At 36.6% G+C, this 20,852-nt stretch overlaps 2 protein-coding genes across 4 annotated transcripts in view; one reads left to right on the top strand and one right to left on the bottom strand.

The window, feature by feature from the left end:
- NUP37 (nucleoporin 37) overlaps positions 1 to 4,908 on the bottom strand; it is a 42,699-nt gene extending 37,791 nt beyond the window's left edge. Inside the window, exons 1-2 of one of the 2 annotated variants that reach the window (XM_039252494.1) lie at positions 4,850 to 4,908; positions 3,356 to 3,576 (exon numbers count right to left, since the gene is read on the bottom strand). In XM_039252494.1, coding sequence (XP_039108425.1) covers positions 3,356 to 3,511 — 156 coding nt within the window. In that variant the 5' untranslated portion in view covers positions 3,512 to 3,576; positions 4,850 to 4,908. Of the gene's footprint in view, positions 1 to 3,355; positions 3,577 to 4,299; positions 4,395 to 4,849 lie in introns of those variants that run through there. The other variant, XM_039252495.1, reaches the window with a different exon arrangement.
- A 93-nt stretch (positions 4,909 to 5,001) lies between these two features.
- LOC120245429 (PARP1 binding protein) overlaps positions 5,002 to 20,852 on the top strand; it is a 61,544-nt gene continuing 45,693 nt past the window's right edge. For both annotated transcript variants that reach the window (XM_039252485.1, XM_039252484.1), the window contains exons 1-2: positions 5,002 to 5,063; positions 9,105 to 9,260. In XM_039252485.1, the coding sequence (XP_039108416.1) occupies positions 9,108 to 9,260 (153 nt within the window). In that variant the 5' untranslated portion in view covers positions 5,002 to 5,063; positions 9,105 to 9,107. The remainder of the gene's footprint in view (positions 5,064 to 9,104; positions 9,261 to 20,852) is intronic.

The following is a 20,852-nucleotide window of genomic DNA, read 5'->3' on the forward strand; positions in this document are numbered from 1 at the left end:
ATGGTAGCCACCAGCACATGGGGTGATTAAATATCTGAAATACAGCTAGTTCAAACTGTGTATACTATATAAAGTGCAAAATCCACATCAGATTTCAGACTTAGTATAAAAAGCATATAAAATATCTCTTATTTTATATCTCTTAAAATATAGAATATTAATTTAAAAACACCCCCTTTTTAAAAATGTTTGTTTTTGAGAGAGGGAGAGGCAGAGCATGAGCGGGGGAGGGGGCAGAGAGTGAGAGACAGAATGGAAAGTAGGCTCTAGGGGCTGACAAGGGGCTTGAACTCACAAACCGCGAGATCATGACCTGAGCTGAAGTCAGATGCTTAACCAACTGAGCACCCAGGTGCTCCTCATTAATTTTTTATATTGGTCACACATGAAATATTTTGGCTACCAAATGGGTTAAAAAAACCCCACATTATTAAAATTAACTTCTCCTGGTTTTTACTTTTAATAATGTGGTTACTATAACACTTAAATTTATATATTTGTGGCTCACATTGTATTTCTACTGGACAGCATTGAATTTGGCAGTTAATCATTGCACTGATTCATGGTGAACATCCAGGCGACTAAAAACTGTAAGTCACAATTGTCTCTTCTAGCTTTAGGAGACTATCATTTCAAGACTTTATTAAATTTTAGCTTGTTCAACTTGGCCCATTAATCCAATCTATTAAATAATAGTTGAATTCTAAGTACACTGTCTGGCATACAACAGGTGCTTAATAAATACTTGTTAAATGTAGTTTATCATCCAAAGCAATAGGTATCCTTCTCAGCTTCATGTTCTATATAAATTCAATGAGCTTGCTTAAATCAAATGTTTTCATTCAAATCCCAGTAAGGGCCCCAGTGCACTACTGGTGACCATTTGAATAGACTTAGAAACTTTCATGTTTCCTCTATCCTTTGCACAGAGAACTTTTTATAGCAGTTTTCTTGCTGCATTGTTTTATGTTTAACCATCTTGAGGTCAGGGTCCTTGCTTTTTTAACATGTATTACCAGTTCCCAGCACCTGACTTGCAGTTAATACTTGACAAATATATGACATCAATTAACAGTACTATCATTCAGCTCAAATTTCCACCATATTCAAAAGAACACCAGAAGATTCTGAAAAATGCTTTGTTGAAATTTAAACCTACTACATTGACTGTTTTCCTACGAGTCTTAGAATGAGGACTGCCTTTCCAACAGGAATGTGGAAAACCTTTAATTCAATTTACCTTTACTTCACTTTCTCTCAGACGAGAGGGAGGCAGGAAATTGGATACTATGGGACTTGAGGATTCTAACATAAGAAAATAGAATCAATGTTTAATAGTGTTTAATTAGAGTTAAAAAAAACTTAAAAGGGAAGCAATTATTTATTCTGAATCCTCAAATGCAGATTATTGGGACTCAATTTTCATGCAAAAATATTTGAAATATGGTTGCAACCTGTCTGATTGGCAGCACAGAAGGAAAAGAACAGGGGTTTAGAAACAAGGTCTAGATCTTGTTTTTTCATTTACCAGTCATACAAATCCCTGAAACTCTTTGAAGTAAAATCGAAACTCTATGAGGTCAAGGACAGTTGTTTAATTATATCTCCAATACTTGGCACAGAATATTTGTGTTCACTACTTGCCAAATTGATAAAATCCAATTCTTTCTTAAGGTAACTTGGCCTAGACTGCCAATCTGACAGGTCTGAGGATCAACAAGGACAATGTGCAAGACATGACAAAGCAATACAAATGTTTTTGTTAGTTCTCATTTTCTGTCTTTTGCTTCCATTTTCTCTCTGCCACTCATCACCTCTGCTTTTTAAAAAATTTTTCTCCCTTCTTGACTTTCTCATTTCCTAGCTGAACAAAAGAGAGAAAGTATATTTTTTCAATATTTTTTAAACACAATTCTATGTTCACAGCTATTTTAAAAATAATGAAGTAAAAAGTTCATCTGTAGGGAGCTGCTTTATTCTTTTGTAGGTTAGTAGCCTGCACTAGATAGTTTTTTCCTTTTTCAAGAGTATGTTATATTATTTCTCCTAATCATGTGAACTTTTTTTGATCCTAACCAAGAAGTCCAGCTAAAGTCAGGCCAAGGGTCACTTAGTCTGCAAGCTAGCAATTCCTATCTCAACCTTAAGAGACAACGTGGGACAATGTAAGAGTTCCTGTATTCGACTCGGACACCAAAAAACTAAAGCCTTTAATTCATACTTTATAAGGATAGGATAAAAATTCATGCAGTCTAACTTTGTATAACTTTATATATTTACTGTACTGTAAAATGCTAAATTGCATTTATGATGACCAAATACTGTAAGATATTGAACTGCCTCCTGAGTCAAAGAGGAAATCATGTTTAAAAACAGTATGTTAGTGGTAAAGTTACTTTAAATCTTTGAAAACTGGTCACTGCCAAATCACTTCATTGATTAATCTTGAGAAATATTGTCCTATGAATAATATTCTGGTAAATAAAGGATTAGCCAAGATTTCTGAGGGTTGAACTCTCATTGTTTAGACTCTTCCACACGTGGAACTAGCTTTTCTGTGAGAAAACATGATGTGTGCTCACCGCAAACAATTTTGCTTTGGTGATTAAATATGCGCCTGTGCTAGGGGGCAATGCTGACCAAATCAACAACAGGTAAAACATGCATATATGCACATGATGCATTAAATGTGCCAGATGCCTTCTAGAAATTTCACATGTACTAACTCACTACATTCTCATAACACCCCATTAAGTATTATTTTCCTCATTTTTAAAGAAGAGAAGTACCTGGTCAAGCTATTAAGAGGTAAAGCAATGCAGGAGTAAAAATCTGGGAATTTTGGTGCCAGAGGTGTCTTAATGACTGTGCTAAATTGTCTTTTCAATATGGGCTCATACTTTGTATACTCTGGATATATGCTTTAGATGTATGAGAAGCAAGACAGCATATGAATAGAAAAGCTGAATATCCTGACAGGCTGTGAAATCTCCTGGAGGATCATTTTTAAGGCTTGTTTCCCACGTCAAAGTAGAATGAAGAAAAATTGGATTACTTAGAACTCATGTTTCCCTATATATACCTAATGTTCAGTTAATCACAACCTTCAATTACTAGAATATTCCACTTCTAAACATGAGGCAAAAGAGAAGCCTTATAGTCTTTTTTTCACTACTTATTTAATGTTTTCACAAATCTCAGGCATATAATACTGGGAATATCTTCCTCTGTAGTTCTTCATATTTTTCCTTATATTCAAACTCAATATGCTTTCCAAATTTAGCCAAAGTTTACCAAAGTTTTTTTTAACCAGTGAAATAGCTGCACTGTCATTCACTGAGTTTTGTACACTAACCTGAAATGTACACGTGCCAATGACCACATAATTACTGCCACCGTATGCAATTAGGTTTCCTGAATCCCCACTCTCAAAGGGATTAAATTCTACCACATGCACATAATCTTCACAATCCACAGTGTAGGCAGCATTTCTTGTGGCATCTTGCTTCATCTTGTATGTCAATATTTGAACACTTGGAAAAATAAAATAGTCTTCTACTGGACAAGGTCACGAAACTGTGGATGACAGCACAGACAGATAGAAACCATCAAAGTGTTAGTCACTTTCAGCAAATAAATCAAAATAAGGACATGGTGTTTCAGATGCCAGAGACAGCTAAAAAAAAATGTCAAGTACTTCTTTAAATACTTTAAGAGTGATACCTGCAGAATAAATCATCATATCCTGTTTAGATGAACTAAAAAATATAGTAAGTACATGGAAGATGTAACCACTGTAGTAGTAAATACATTCATAAAAAATTAATGATACTAAATATTTACAAGGCACCACTTGTAGGTTCCATGTTAAGGATTTTACTTACACCAGGACACCTAGTATTTCCAAACTTAAGAGTAAGGTACTACTTATGGTTCCCATTTTACAGACAAAGAAATAGAGATTTAATATGTTAGCTGCCAAGATCATAAGACGAGACAGCATTTGAAATACTTTACTATGTGTTGGACACCAGTGCTAGAGAAGTAAAATACAGCCCTCCGCCTTGAAGATTACAATATTCGGTAACAGTCATGATTCAGTGCTCATGAAAGGAGCAATAACATAAGCAGATCCAAAATAGAGGATCTGGAGGAAGGAGTGCCGAAATGTGTGATACAAATATTCAAAAAACCAGGCATAAAACTTCAACCAGCCTGTCACAGCCTGGTGTGCACTGTGGAAGTAGTATTCCCAGATGAGACTTAGGGAGCTAAAGAGGTCTTTTTTTTTTTTTCTACCTTAATTGGATGCAGTCGTCCTGAGAACAGTTGGGCTCAGTAACACATCAAGAACCTGGGAAGTATTTACTGAGAATCAGATGAATCTCACCTCAGGGAGCCTATAAACTAGGCTAGTAACTAGAGGAGAGGGGATCCGGGACTGGGCGTTTGTTAAAGGTGACTAGCAGGTGGATGCCCTCAGAGGCAGCGCGGTGTGGGAAGTGGAAGATTCGAGGTCCGGAAACTCGGTCCCCTATTCCTCATTAAACTAGTGCCCAGTTTCATTATATTCTCAGGATTTTACAGTACAACGCGGGCTGGACTTGCTCTCTAAAACCGGAGGGGAGAAGAGGGAAGGAACAACCGAAGTCTTCTTAAAGAGCCCCAACACCTCTCCTCAACCAGGCAAGTCCCGCGAGACCCCGCTACCACCTCCGAAGCCCTAGGTCAGAAGGAGGAGAGGTGGAGCACGGCCCGGGGAGAAAAGGAACTCGCACGAAAAGGATGGGAGCGCGGGGCGGCCAGGAGCAAAGCAGCGCGTCCCCCTGATTTTCCGTGTGATACGCACCGGGGACGTCGGGAAGTGGCCAGAAGGAATCTGGTCTCCGTTAGGGGCTGCTGCGGCGCGCTCGGATTTGCTTCCGGGTCAGAGGGCGGAAGCAGCCATTGGCTCCCGAGCCTTCCCGCGAGATTTAAAATTAAAATGGACAACTTCGAGACTGCGGCGCGGCAGGACTTCGCTTCTGTTGGGTCGGCACCTACCGGGGTCTACTTTGAGCCAGGTGAGTCTCGTCTCTTCCTTACCCTACTGTCGTACTTAATTTGTGATTCAGGCTGCGGCTGGTGAGGGGTTTTCGGTGACAGCTAAGTAACCGTCTAGGGTATTATTTGTTCAGTGGCTTTGCGTCTGGGGGTGTTGAACAGAGTTCACAATATCTGGTGATGAATAGAGCTAGAAGGTCCTGAGGGATCATCTGCAGACTGGAAGACTGAACCCAGTAGAGGCGTATTTAGGTTCATTAGGCTGGCAGGAAACCAGGTCCTAGTACCAAGACATGCGCAGGCTCCAGTTCTGAGTCTTTTCGCCCTCTCCCTATTATATTCTCCTAAGGAATATTTAAGATCTGCGTTCTGACGATGATAGCACCGACTGCCTTCTTTTTTTTCTTTTTTCAATTGAGCACCTATTAAGTGCGCAGGAACCAGGTGGGTTGTCTCATAGTTTTATGAGGTAGGAGATCTCTTAACTTCTACATTTAAGGAAATTTATGTTCATCAGTGATTTTTAAATACTGAAGGACATACATCTCATAAATTGGGGAACCTGGTTGTGGACCCTGAAATGTCTGACTCAAAATTTCTTTTACCATCTTACACTCTCTCTAGTGAGCTACAGTGCGGTTTGGAATCCAGTTTTTAAAAAATGGGTATTTATCATCTCTGGCACCTTCTACTACTGTTTTTGTATAGTGCAACCTGACATTCATAGTGCTTGCATATTCATTGTCTCATTGACTTCTCATAACTGGCTGGAAGGTACAGGTAGTCAGTTGTAAAACTTATTGCCTAGGCCCAAACAGCCAGCTAGTTGCTGAAAAAACGGAGACTAGACCAGAGTTGGCAAACTAGGACATTACTTGTTTTTGTGCAGTCAGTTCCTGAGCTAAGAATAGATTTTACATGTTTGAATAGTTGAAACAAAAACAAGAGAATAGTATTTTGTGACATGTGAAAGTTATATGAAATTTAATTTTAGTTTCCATAAAGTTTTGTTGAAGCATAGCTATGCCCATTTGTTTATGTATTGTCTATGGCTATTTTTGCACAGCAAGGTCAAGTTGAGTAGTTGTGACAGACTGTATGCCTTGCACTCCTTAAATATTTACTATTTGGTCCTTTTCAGCTTTTATATGTGCCAGACACTGCTAAAAGCTGAGCTTGTATTTATGTCATTTATTTTTCACAAAATCCTGTGAGATAGAAATTATTATTTTCATTTTCAGTACAAGGAGGCTGAGGCAGGAGCGGTGACGTAACTTGGCATAGATCTCATAGCTAGTAAGTTAATTCTTGACTAGTTTGCTTTCTTAGCAAACTAAGAAACTTGGCAGAGCCCGGTAATTGCATAAAACTTAAACCTTTACTATCAGAGGTACAACTCCTCCAGATGCCAGGTATAGTTCCAGTATAGAAAATCTGAACTTCTACTTTTATTTTTATTTTTTTTTAATGTTTTAGTTATTTCTAGGAGAGAGAGAGACAGTGTGAGCAGGGGAGCGTCAGAGAGAGAGGGAGTCACAGACTGAAACAGGCTCCAGGCTCTGAGCTGGCAGTCAGCACAGAGCCCGACGCGGGGCTCGAACCCACGAACCGCGAGATCATGACCTTAGCGAAAGTCGGACGCTTAACCGACTAAGCCACCCAGGTGTCCCTGAACTTCAACTTTTAAATAATACCCTAAATAATTTAATACTGAAGATTTATTTCATGCCAACTGATATCACTGAAAATTTACTTTTTCATTTTCTTTTTTTTTTTTTTTCTTTTAAGAAATGAGAGTGATGGGGCACCTGAGTAACTCAGTTGAGCATCTGAGTTCAGCTCAGGTCATGATCTCTTGGTTTGTGAGTTCGAGTCCTGCATTGGGTTCTCTGCTGTTAGTGCAAAGCCTGCTTTGGATCCTCCGACCCCCTCTCTTTTTGCCCCTCCCTGGCACGCTCTCTCTTCCCCCTACCCAATAAGCTATAAAAAAAAAATGAGGATGATATTTTGAAGAGAAACATAACTTTTAGCTATTTATTAGTATTTGTATAGATGTAGATATTTTATAGTTTTTTACCTGTATCTTTAAATTGCATCACTGATGCAACTATGAATTATTGCTTTGTAAATATTATGTACCCATTTTCTTGATTGTATGAACCCAGATACCTAGTAAATATCTAGAATTCTATTTATGCCACATAAAAAAAGAAAAAACGTAACTGAAAGCTAATAAATGGGATATATACAGTAAAATATACCCAAAATAAAATAATGGCATATGAATATGTTAGAAATGAGCATACTTAAAAGAAACTAGGAAAAAAACATCTTTTAGTGGGCATAACTGTAAACTCAAGAGAAAGGAATTGCTTCCTTATTTAGACTTGGGTATATAAAACATTGGAACTACATATGATTATTTTGAAAGACTTTTGTCTATCAGGAGAAGTTATGTAATACAGTGTATTATGTAATACAGCATAGCTTATGGAGTTAAGCATCTTGGGTTTAAGTCTGTTTTGCCATTTACTGCCTGCGTGACATAAGGCATCACATTCTTCAGAGGTAAAATGAAGGTAATAATAGACCTTCCTCATAGGAGTCTTGCAAAGATTAAATGAGGTAATAAATATTAAGCTTTTGAAAAGTTTCTGGCACCAAGCAACTGCTGAATATTAGATATTGGTTATCTACTGCTGTGTAACAAACTGTTCCAAAACTTAGTGGATTTAAAACAGCAACCACTTTGTTTGCTTGTGATACTATGGACCAGCAATTTGGGCTGGATTCACCTAGGTGGTTCTGCTAGTCATGCCTGGGCTCACTAATAGGGCTACAGTTCATCTGGCAGGTTGATGGTGGCTGGAAAGTCTAATATAGCCCCACATGTCTTTAAGTTGGTATTGTCTTTAAGTTGGTTGGTATTGTCAGCTGGAGTGCATTGGTTCTCTTCTATGGCCTCTTGAACAGGCAAGCTTGGACTTTTTCATAAGTAGCAAGAGAGTAAGAACTAAAGCTCCAAAGCCTTGTATCAGGAGGTCCCTAAGACCACTTTCAGGTTGGATGTTTGCTAAGGCTCAGAGGACCCAGCATCTAGTTGTGCCCATACCTCTAATTTATTACAGCAACAAGATGCTAAACAAAATCAACCAAGAGAGAAGCTACATGGAGAGAAGGTGTATAACAGAGTCACACAGGATATGCTTAAGTCCTCCAGCAAAAAGTCGTGACAACTCATGTGAAATATTGTCTATCAGGAAACTCTTTAGAGACTCAGTGGCCAGGGTACTGATGTAAGCATCCTCTGTCTATGTTCTAAAATTTCAAACTCAGAAAGAAAGCATTGTGTTGAGCATAAACTATATTATTTGTATAAACAGTTTAGTCATAGTAAGCCACTCTTACTGGAAACCCTCCTGAATTCTAAGTTCCCAGGTGCAGCCAAGGGCCAGCCTTGTAGGCAGGACTTTCAAAAGATAGATATCAGGCCTGCTGTAGTAACTCTTTTCTGCATGAGCCTTTTGAGATCTTTGCTTTGAACTCCCAGGACGTCATTCTTGCCATATTCACTTGGTAAATTAAGTCACTAGACTGACCCATATTTAAAAGGGTGGAAAAATAGACTATTTCTTTTGGGACAATGTAGGAACAGGAGGAAATTGGCCTTTTTTAAAGAGCTCTTTTTACTACACATTTAGCATCTATCTCAAAACAAATATAACAAATATTTTGAAACTCCTGCTTTAATTAGCTATGTCCGTACCTATAATTATGTTTGTAGAATTTACATATTTGTTTTGTATGAGTTATCAGATTGAAGGTTGGATTTTGTTATTTCAAAAGATTTGGCTTAAGAAAACTAAAGGAGAGGAAAATATGATTGGGCAGAAGTTGTGTTATTCTGTTTTCCTAAATTTAATTAAAAGCAATCTTAGTAAACATGAAATGACCTCTCATTCACTACTTATTTTTCTCTAACTCTGCTTTCTTACACATGTTAAGTATTAGTTTCCAATTAAAATAAAGCTTTTTAACATTGCATTCTGTCCTACTTTCAGAGGATGGCTGTGCTTAATCAAAAGTCTGTCTTGGATATGATTAAAGAGTTCAGAAGGAGTTGGCGCATTTTTTGTGACTCCGAGAGAACTACTGTATGTGGTGCAGACTCCATGCTTTTGGCATTGCAGCTTTCCATGGCGGAGAACAACAAACAGGTTAGTAGACTATATTTAGGTCTACTTATTTTTTAAGTGAATTTTGGTAATTGCTCATTTTAATTATATTAATTTCTTTCCAGTATATGCTTTCCTATGATAATATGAATATACTGTTTTCAAAAATGCCTCTGCATATGTAAAAATGCTTCTGTATATGTATGTCAAAATATTACAGTTGGATTTGAAATGGCTTGCTTCAAAATTGAGGCCTTCATATGTATAATTTAACGTAGGACATGCACATTCAATGTTTAATTTGAAATCATGAGATCAACATGTGACTATTATTATTAAAAATATTTTTATTTATGACTTATTTAAAAAGTTGTAGAAGGTATACATGAATAATGTTTATTTTAATATAATTGAAGTATTTTATGACTAATTTCAGACTCTCTGGTATAGATTGATTATTCTAAGCCAGGTTATGAATCAGAATCACTTGGGAATGTTTTTAAACAATACTGGCTTCTGTACTCCAGTCTTGGAAATTCTGATTTTCTAATCTACACTGAAATTCTGAAAATTGTCATTTTAAAATCTTTTCTTAATCTGGTTCTTATGTAGTTGGCTTGGAACAAACTAGTGTTTGGAACGAGCTGTGCTTAAAGGTGTTCAGATGAGAGAAGGATGAATATAGGATGGAGTGGTAAGAAAATGATTTAAAAATTTTGGATTTTAGGTAGTAAAACTTAAAGGAGAGGGAAGTCTTTGGATGGGAAGGTTTTAAAGAAGGGATGAAGGAAGGGAGAAGTTAGGAAGTATCCAGAGGGATCAAAGTCTTGATGGTTCGAATAGAATAAGAGTATCTCCTTATATGAAGGGTGGAATAGTTTCAGTGGGCCTGTTGGGCAAGATAGTGAAGTGACATTCTGATGAGTTATTTTAATCTGTTATGTCAATAGTTCCCAGATTTTTAGATTTTGTGTACCAATAAAATTTCCAAAACAGCATTAGACCTTAACAAGATTTGATCATTTCTCACATTGGCAAATAAGGCCATTGAGAAAAACTAGTTACTTGAACCATCATTTGGAAAAGGAAGAATATTTTAACACCTAAAGATTAGGAATTATATAATCTTAAAACAAGAGATAGTTTTTATTAGACATGATAATTGGAAGTTTTGCGTGTTTCAAACATATATATTTTGGTGTATATATTAAGATAAACTTTGAACATATATTTTGACAAAATTCTGACATAGTCATTCTTTTAACAAATATTTGAGTTTTGACCAAATGCAAGATGTTATTCTAAACATTCTAAGCAGGACACCTGGGTGGCTCAGTCGGTTAAGCATCTGACTTCGGCTCAGGTCATGGTTTCAGTTTGTGAGTTCGAGCTCCACATTGCGCTCTGTGCTGGTATTGTGGAGCCAGCTTGGGATTCTCTCTGTCTCCCTCTTTCCTTGCCCCTCCTCCATTTGCATGTGCACATGCTTTCTCTCTCAAAAATAAATAAACTTTAAACATTTTGAAGGAAATCTTTGCTCTTACAACATTAATCTTCTAGTGGGGAGAGACAGAGATAATACTCTAAATTTTTTTTTTTAATGTTTTGTTTATTTCTGAGAGAGAGAGAGACAGCATGAACAGGGAAGGGTCAGAGAGAGAGAGAGAGAGAGAGAGAATCTGAAGCAGGCTCCAGGCTCTGAGCTAGCTGTCAGCACAGAGCCTGAGGCGGGGCTTGAACCCACGAACCCGTGAGATCATGACCTGAGCTGAAATCGGACGCTCAACCAACTGAGCCACCCAGGCGCCCCTGATAATATTCTAATAAATAAGATATTTAGTATTTTATTTTAGATCAACTACTCTAGAGAAAAATAACAAGATTTGCAGTTAAGGAATGTATAGAGTTTGAGGTAAAAGAGGTCTTGCAGTTTGAAAAAGGATGGTCAAGGAAGGCCTTATCTACAAGTTGCCATTTAAGCACAGATTTGAAGGGGGAAAGAAGGAACTAGTCATGGGAATTTTTGTGAGAAGGGACTACCAGACAAAATGGAAGGGACTTCCATTTTTCATGGTAGGGCCCTAAGGTAGGAATATGCCTGACATGTTCAAGGAACAGCAAAGAGGCCAACACAGCTGTTTATATAAATGTTAAATGTTAATTTCTAACTTCCCCAGATTTTTTTTCTTTTCATTTTTTTTTCCCGTTTTTAGCTTCTGTGTGCCAAGCATTGTGATAAGTGTTGAGGTTAAAATGATGAGCAAAACCAGACATGGCTCCTTCCTAGCTTATTACCTAGTGGACGAGGTAGACATTTAGTAGGGAAAAATACAAATAAATGTAAAACTATGGCTGTGAGAAGAGGTTTATGAGGTCATGAGACCAGGGAATTGGCCTGGTTGGAGAGATCAAGCTGAACTGTAAAGGAAGGAGAGCAGTTAACTAGACAGAGACTCGGGGGCAAGATGATGAGGATGAAGGAACAGCATATGCAGAGGCCCTGGGTAGAAGACTGCAGGTAGAGTTTGAGAAAATGCAAAAGAACCAGGGTAGCTGAAGTGGTGGTGGTGGTGGTGGTTATATGACCCATTTGTCTGTTTTTTATTTTTAATCATGGTCATTGTTAAAAATCAGTTTTATGTAGATATGTTGAAAAAAAATGGACATAGCACTTTTCGGAGTTTGTGTTTAAAGAAAAAAAGTTAAACTTTGAGAAAAGTCACAAGAATAGTATACTGAACTCCTTTATTCCCTTCACTTAGATTCACCAATTAATATTTTGCTACCTTTGCATCATTATTTTAGTATTTTTGTATGTGTATATAATGTATAAATATACATACAAATATGGCACACATACATATTATTCATATTGGTCTGTATGAACCATTTGATGATAACTAGCAGACACCCTGAGTCTTTATGCCTAGACACTCTTGGTGTTGTACATTTTGTGGATTTTCACAAGTATATAAGACATGTATCCACCTTTGTAGTACTGTACAAAATTGTCTCCCTGCCCTAAAAATTGTCTCTATTCCACCTATTTCTCCTTCCCTCTCCCCAACTCTTGGCAACCACTGATCTTTTAATTGTCAGCATAGTTTACCTTTTTCAGAACGTCATGTAGTTGGAATTGTGAAGTATATATAGCCTTTACAGATTGGCTTCTTTCACTTTCTTTCAGATGTATTTATGGGTCCTCCATGGCTTTTCATGGCTTGACTGCTCATTTCTTTTCAGCAGTGAATAATATTCCACTGTATGAATGTATCAGTTTATCCAGTTATCTTTTACTTTTCTTCCAAGCAATATTCAATAAGATAATCAGTATTTAATATGTTTTCTTTTTAGTTTAATAATTATTTGTTTTTCTGTTATCATTCTCTTTTTTTTTTTTTTAAGATTTTATTTTTAAGTAATCTCTACACCCAATGTGGGGCTCAGACAACCCTGAGATCAAGAGTCGTGAGCTCTACCAGCTAAGCCAGCCCTGTTATCGTCCTCTCAGTTTCCAAGAACTCTCTTTTTTCTCTTTTTGAAATACTGTTCTGATCTTTCTGCAAGCATATACTGTTTCTCCTTTGAGACTATTAATAATTTTTTTTGAGGTTTTCTTCTTATGTAATGTTTCCTCCAAGTTCCTTGTTTTATTAGTCTTGTTTGGGAAGAGTTTTCTTTCTTCCTACTAGAAACGTTCTTCATGATGATCCTTGACCATCCATATACATTTAAGTAGAGCACTAAAATGCTTTCTGGAGACTCTTCGTGGAGGGTTAGGGTTTGTCAGTCTGACTTGACCGGGCTATTTGGCTGGGGAACATTTGATGCCTATCTCGTTAGGGTATCCCTTTTAGAACAGTTTTCTCAAAAAAGAGTCTTCTTTGCTCCTGCACAAATAGTATAAAGTTGAGCTGCCAACGTGTTGGGTATTTGAAAGAAGTATCAACATTTAGAATATAAATGGTCATGTGATTCTTATTGTTTGCATTTGGGTACTCTTCAACTGAAGTCTTCAGTCCAGAGACTTTTTCCCTGTCCAGAGAATAAACCCCCAATTTTCTGCCAAAGTAGATGACTGTTCTCCCCTTTATCAACAGAAATTATTAGGCAAAGTCTAAAAGATGATTATCCAGAAAGGTGAGCACAATACTGAGGCTACTTCAGAAATCTCTCCACTGGGGGCGCCTGAGTAGCAACCGACTCTTGGTCTGCTCAGGTCATGATCTCACAGTTGTGAGGTTGAGTCTTGTGTTGGGCTCTGTGCTGATAGCATAGAACCTGCTTGGACTTTTCTCTCTTCCCCCTTATCTCTCTCCTCTCTCTCTCTCTCTCTCTCTCTCTCTCTCTCAAATAAACAGACATTTGAAAAAAAGTCTCTTCACTGGCAAGTATCTTCATCCTCACCTTTTGCTGGGCAGATTTTTTTCTAGTGGACATAGTAAGACTTGTTGACCTCTAGATCATTTATGTATTTATATATATGAGAAAGAGAGTGAGAAAGAGTGTGTGTGAGTGGGGCAGGGGCAGGGAGAGGGAGAAAGAGAGGAGGAAAGAGAGAGCGAGGGAGAGAGAATCTTAAGTAGGCTTCATGGCCAGCGCTGAGCTCAACCCAACGTAGGGCTCGATCTCTCATGACCCATGTTATGTCACGACTAGATATCGTGACCTGAGCCAAAATCAAGAGTCTGAAGCTTGACTGAATGAACCACCTAGGTGCCCTGCCCTGTAAAAAGTGTTGACCTTTATAGGCTTTGACTTTCTTTAGGAGCTTGTTTGGAGGTTCTAGCAGGGGAGCGCAACAACTCATATACCCCGACTGAAGAATGGTCCTCCTCTTTCAGAGAGGGTCGTCCTCTTTGACTGAGCATGCAGCTTTGGGAGGGATGCACATGGAGTGGTGAGGAAGGAAGGGGACACCCGCCTAGGCAGCGAGATCAGCCAAATCAACCCTGGCGATCAATGGGGTGACAGATGTTGCAGCCAGATCACCCTCACATCTTAGAGGCTTTGACTTTCTTCGGAAGGGTGGGTGGGGAGGGTCTCTGATGCAACTTTCCACCTTTTTTATGCTTAGATTTGTCTCCTAAACTTTGTGCTCAGGGTTCATAAAAACCAAGTTCTTTAGTGTCAGGGAATGGTAGTTACCAGGGAAATCTACACCCCACCATTTGCTTACCCCTCTATACTGGCACTTTCTCATTGTTTTTGAGCTTTTGGGTTTTTACTTTCATTTTTTAAAATTAAATTTTAGTTAACATACAGTCCAATATTGGTTTTAGGAGTAGAATTCAGTGATTCTTCACTTACATACAACACGCAGTGCTCATCACAAGTGCCCTCCTTAATACCTATCACCCATCTAGCCCATCTCCCACCCACCTCCCTCAATCAACTCTCAGTTTATTCTCTATCGTTAAGAGTCTCTTGTGGTTTCCCCGCTCTCCTCTACCCCACTCTTCCTTCCCATATGTTCATTTGTTTTGTTTCTTAAATTCCACATATGAGTGAAATCATATGCTGTTTGTCTTTCTTTGATTGACTTAATACACTCTAGCTCTATCCACACTATTGCAAATGGTAAGGTTTCATTTTTTTTAATGTTTACTTATTTTTGAGAGAAAGAGAGAGAGAGAGAGAGGGACCAGAATGTGAGCAGGAAAGGGACAGAGAGAGAGGGACACACATTTCAAAGCAGGCTCCAGGTTCAGAGCTGTCAGCACAGAGCCCGATGCAGGACCTGAACTCATGAACCAGGAGATCATGACCTGAGCTGAGGTTGGACGCTTAACCAACTGAGCCACCTAGGCGCCCCAAGATTTCATTTTTTTGATGGCTGAGTAACATTCCATTGTATATATATCCCACATCCTCTTTATCCATTCATCAGTCGATGGACATTTGGAGTCTTTCCATAGTTTGGCTATTGTTGATAATACTGCTATAGACATAGAGATGCGTGTACCCTTTGAATCTGTATTGTTGTATCCTTTTTGGTAAATACCTAATAGTACAATTGCTGGATCATAGGGTAGTTATATTTTTAGCTTTTCTTGTTTTCCAGACTGTCTGTACCAGTTTGCATTCCCGTACCAGTTTGCATTCCCAACAACAGTGCAAGTGGGTTCCTCTTTCTCTGCATCCTCGCCAACACCTGTTGTTTCTTGTGTTGTTAATTTTAGCCATTCTGACAGGTGTGAGGTGGTATCTCATATGGTTTTTTGATTTGTATTTCCCTGATGATGGGTTATATTAAGCATCTTTTTTTTTCTTTAATGTTTATGTGTTTATTTTTGAGGGGGTTGGGGGAAGGGCAGAGAGAAGTCAGAGAATCTCAAGCAGGCTCCGTCCTCATTGTCAGCCTAGAGTCCATTGTGAGGCTTCATCTCCCCAACCTGAGATCATGATGTGAGCTGAGATCAAGAGTCAGACGCTTAACCAACTGAGCCACCCAGGTGCCTCAAATGAGCATCTTTTCATGTGTCTGTTAGCCATCTGGATGCCTTTGTAAAAGTGTCTATTCATGTCTTCCCATTTCTTAACTGGGTTACTTGTTTTTTGGGTGTTGAGTTTGATAACTTCTTTATAGATTTTGTATGCTAATCCTTTATCAGGTATGTCATTTGCAAATATCTTCTCCCATTTAATAGGCTGCTATTTAGCGATGAATTTATTATTTCCTTCCTGTACAGAAGCTTTTTATCTTAATGAAGTCCCAATAGTTGATGTGTTTTTGACCTTTTGTAATTTTCTTTATGGACAATTCAGTCATGAAAAAGTTATTTCTTATTTTCTTTTGTAGTTTTAGGTATTTTATACCAGGAGGGGATTTTCTGCATATCCGGTCAGGTAGATTTCCCTGTTAATGTGTCTACTTTAAAATTAAAGCAGATGGTATACATTCTTTCTGCCTCTTATATTGGTTTCAAGGCCTCTTTAGGTATAATAGAAAAGTTGATTTAATTCATTCATTTTAACAATCATCCTTTGTGTGACTGATACATTTTACTCATTGATGGACCTTTGGGTTGTTTGAAGGTTTTTTGGTATTGTAAACAATTCTGCATTGAAATGAGATGTCTGTGCATGGAACAAGAGTTTCTCTAGGCCCCATACACAGCAGGTCATATACATCTAGAGAGAGAGAGAGAGTGAGAGCGAGAGACACGAGAGACGGAGACCTCAGGAGGGGCAGAGAGAGGGAGAGAGAGAATCCTAAGCAGGCTCCACACTGCCAGCGTGAACCCAACATGGGGCTCGAACTCATGAACTATGAGATCATGACCGGAGTCTAAATCCATTGTCAGATTCTTAACTGACTGAGCCACCCAGGTGCACCTAGAATTTACATTTATATCAACAGTAGAGGAGAGTACCATTTGCTTTTCTTTCTCCATATTAGATGTCATACTTCATTGGAAAAGAGAAAAAGTGGTATTTCATTTTAATTTTTCTATTAACTAGAGCATTCAAACATCTTTGAAAATGCTCATTTGACTATTTAGATATCCTCTTTTTATTGTCTGTTCATGCATATTCTTTTGCTTTTAGTTGTTTTTATCTCCTTCTTACTCTTTAAAAAGAGTTCTACATGTTCTTTAGAAACTCTCTTTGTTATACACATTGTTAATGTCTTCCAATATGCTACATTTTACCTATTGGCCAGATATACTTGCCTTACATTGTTTCATCAGCATTTATATGCTAGACTTCTCTACTGAGTCTTACGTGGTATGATCAGGTACTTATTGGACATTTTACCTTGATGTCCTAATACTGTCTCCACATCAGTTTTTTTTTTTTAAGTAGACCATATTATTTCCTCCCTCAGCTTACCTTCTTGTTCATATTCTGAGTCTCAATTGTACATACCATTGTTCACTCAGTCTGCAAAGCTAGACACCCAAGGATCATTGTAAAGTCTCTTTCCTTTGCTCTCTATTGCAATCCACATTCAAGTCTTTCCAGTTTACTGCCTGAGCATTAAAAAAAAAAAAAAAAAACCTCTCCTTTTTAATAACCTGAAGAAATGGTACTAAGGTAAGTAATAGATTCTGAAGATATTGTAAAAATGGAATAGACTAACCAAAGGTTAAGCCATGCACTGGAAAATAAGGACAGAGAAATTGAAGCAATTATTAGGAATCATTATTGTATAGTAATTGAGTATTTTGGAATTAAATAGACCATGTTCATATCACCTTTTATTGTTAATGAATAATTTTTGAAACATAAATATGTCGAAATGCTAAGTAAGATGTACTGTGAAGAAAATTTAGGTTTTATTGTAAAAATCTTGATATATTGAAATACTCAAATCAAGTCATTTTTTCTTTAGGACTTATCTGTGTAGCACTCACTCAAGATCTCTTTATACTTGCTAATTTTCTACTTGCTAATTCGCTTAATTCACAGTGAAAGTTCAGACTCTGGGTGGGAAAGAAGAGGAGAGGTGAATTGCAACTGAGCTTTTCACAGTTTGTGTATATGTGTTCACACATGCGGTGGAGATGGTGGGTCGCAGTTCTGTTTGACTCTCACTCTCCATGTTGCGTTAGCTCAGGCATCCCCAACTGTGCTGAGACTTCCAAGTCATTCAGCAATATGAAACAACATACATATATGCCTGCAGGTGCATTCACAAGTAATAGTAATAAAAAGATAGAGTTGGTTGTATATATGCTTCACCTGCACTTCTCACTCTCTGAGCTCTGTTTAGCTTTTTAATTCTCTGAAGTTTGTCTACTGGCATGTTTGTTCTCTTAGTTGCTTTAATTGGGATAAAAAAAAAGATACAGTAAGAAAGAAAATAATCTTTGAGTTTTAGGTTTTGGGAATGTTTTCTGAAGGGAAGTTTTTTTTTTTTTTTTTTTTTTTTTTTTTTTTTTNTACTGGCATGTTTGTTCTCTTAGTTGCTTTAATTGGGATAAAAAAAAAGATACAGTAAGAAAGAAAATAATCTTTGAGTTTTAGGTTTTGGGAATGTTTTCTGAAAAAAAGTTTTACAGTAAGAAAGAAAATAATCTTTGAGTTTTAGGTTTTGGGAATGTTTTCTGAAGGGATTTTTTTTTTTTTTTTTTTTTTTTTTTTTTGCTTAAATCATCTGACCTTTAGGAGTTTTATACTGCTGAAGATTTAATTTATTATAGATTCATTGAGGACCATATGGCAAATATATAGGACTTTTATTAGATTACCTTTTCCTTTCTTTAGAGTTGGCTTCATTATTTGAATCTATCTGACAATTATACATGGTATTTTTCACATTAAATAGCCTTAAGAACATTACACATGTTCCAGTAAATGAAACAAAGATAGAGAGTCACAGCCTGTGGTAGACTGTCAGATTTGAAAATGACCTAACATTGACATAACAAATAAGAAGAAACACTTTTTACAGTTGTATTGCATTTATTTAATACTCCCCTCAACAAATAAACAATTTTACTTTGAATAAGAAAAGAGAAAGCAAACTGACATTTTTTTAAATCCCCTACCATTTATCAGGTGTTATTTAATCTGTATAATCTCATTTTGTAACCAAGGAAATGTACTCACAGGAATTTCAGTATTTTACCCCCGGTCACACAACCAATTAATAGCTATTAAATAGATCTATTTTTTCTCTTTTGATAACAACAAAAATTCCAGGTAGTTAAAAATGGAGGGTTTATTTAAATTTTTGAATAACTATAAAAGTAACTGCAGTAAAATATACAAAATATAATGCTCTGATTTTTTTCCATTTTTCTCATTTTATTCTTAAGAAATATAATCTTTCTATGTCCATTAGAGAATTAAAGCATTGACCATCTTGGACTTCTTCAGATATTAGCCAGTTGGCATGTTTTCCTAGCAAAACATTTTCTGATTTGACCACACAGTCTCTGAATCAGTTGTTACTGGTTTGAATAATAGAATATGCCGTCATGGTGGGCACCTGATCATGAAAACTGATATCTGGAGTACATTTTTATTTGGATTTAAAATGTTTTTACAATCCCAGTATAAACACTGTTAATCTAGTCAAAACCTTTTCTCACAAGATCAAGAGTTTGCATAGTTTTGCTTTAACTAGTTATAGTTAACAGAATGAGAATAAATTGTACATTTCCATTAGGCATAATTTTAATGTATTTTTGATATGAAGAATGTCATACCAAAATAGTTTTAGAAATTTTTGAGATAAAACAACTTAGTTTTGAAACTCTAAATAACTAGATTTATTTAACTTAAATAACATTTGGAAATTTTATTGTGTAATTTTTGTGGGATTGGGAAGTGAGGTATACAATTTTAGATTCAATGCTGAGAAATTACAAATCTGTCTTACATTTGAGTTATGGATTCAAGGTTTGAGAGTTACTGGGTTTTTTTGGTTTTTCATTGAATTAATTTCATGGAGTATAATTAATTTTTATAATTTTGATATAACAGGTTGCTCCAAGGATAGTAAGGGTAATTTTCTTAGTTGTTTCCATGCAGATGAGTAAAAAATTAATTATTTTAAGGCAGTTTGGGCATACTGTCTTAAATTTTGATAGTAACTAGATAATGTGGCTGATTTTCATAAAATAAATATAAAAGAGAAATATAGGCAATAAAAATAGTGTAGTATTTGGCTCTATTTGATCTTGTTATTCTTTTTTGGCTGAAGATAGTGTTACAATTTTCATTCCAGTGAATTATAGTTTTATTTAAATATCCACCCATCTTTCAGTGCAATTAATGCAAAGATCTTGGTGTTATCAGAAACTACTAATGTATTAAAGGGACTTAACTGTGGAAGAGAGAGCAACATAATACATTTCACAAAATCACGTATGGATATTTAAAAATATTTGTTACTCATGTTGCTTTGGAAAGGAATAGTTAGAATTTTTTTACTGAATTAGGGCCGGCATATTTTGGAGGGCACCATTATTAATATCTGAGATGTTAAGTGGGAGCAGAATGCAATAAATTAAAGAAAAAAAAATTCAGTGTGTCCACTGACATATATATCATGTTGATATTAAAGAAGAGAGAAGGACAATTTTGCCTGATTAGGAGCATCCAATAACTTATAGAAAGAAACCTTGGCTTTTAAGAACTTGTTTGTTTATAGTTTAATGTGTCCATGAGCAGGGAAGAATCAAAATTATTTTTTGACCCAAGGTTTTAGCACTGATATTTTGTCTTCCTTGGAACAGTAATGAAAAAACCCAACAATATGATGTTTAAAAATTTAGTTTTTATGATCATGTTTTAAGACTAACAGTTGGAATAGTGTGGTGTGTAGTAATTCACTATTGCATTGACAGTTTTGAATAAGAGATTCAAAATACATTAGCTAGAAGAGCTGAAGGGAACTAAGTATTAACAGAATGAAATGTTTGCCCAGTCAGTAGTACTTAAGTACAGATCATGCCCACCCATTCCCTGACTTAGGGTAGGAGAAATTTAGTGAAGAATGACTGTATATTTGCCAATTTTGTCATGCACAAACTTGTCATAGTTGTTTATATTTTATAAAACTTTCAAAATCTTTTTATATCTGGTTTTAAACTTATTCCACAGTTGAATTTGGATATCCTCTTCAAATCCACAAGAATTCAACGTAGACTTGTATGACAAAATTCAGTTTGTACCTCC

This window comes from Hyaena hyaena, unplaced genomic scaffold (genome assembly GCF_003009895.1).
Source record: "Hyaena hyaena isolate Hyena2069 unplaced genomic scaffold, ASM300989v1 scaffold_417, whole genome shotgun sequence".
NCBI classification, from domain to species: domain Eukaryota; kingdom Metazoa; phylum Chordata; class Mammalia; order Carnivora; family Hyaenidae; genus Hyaena; species Hyaena hyaena.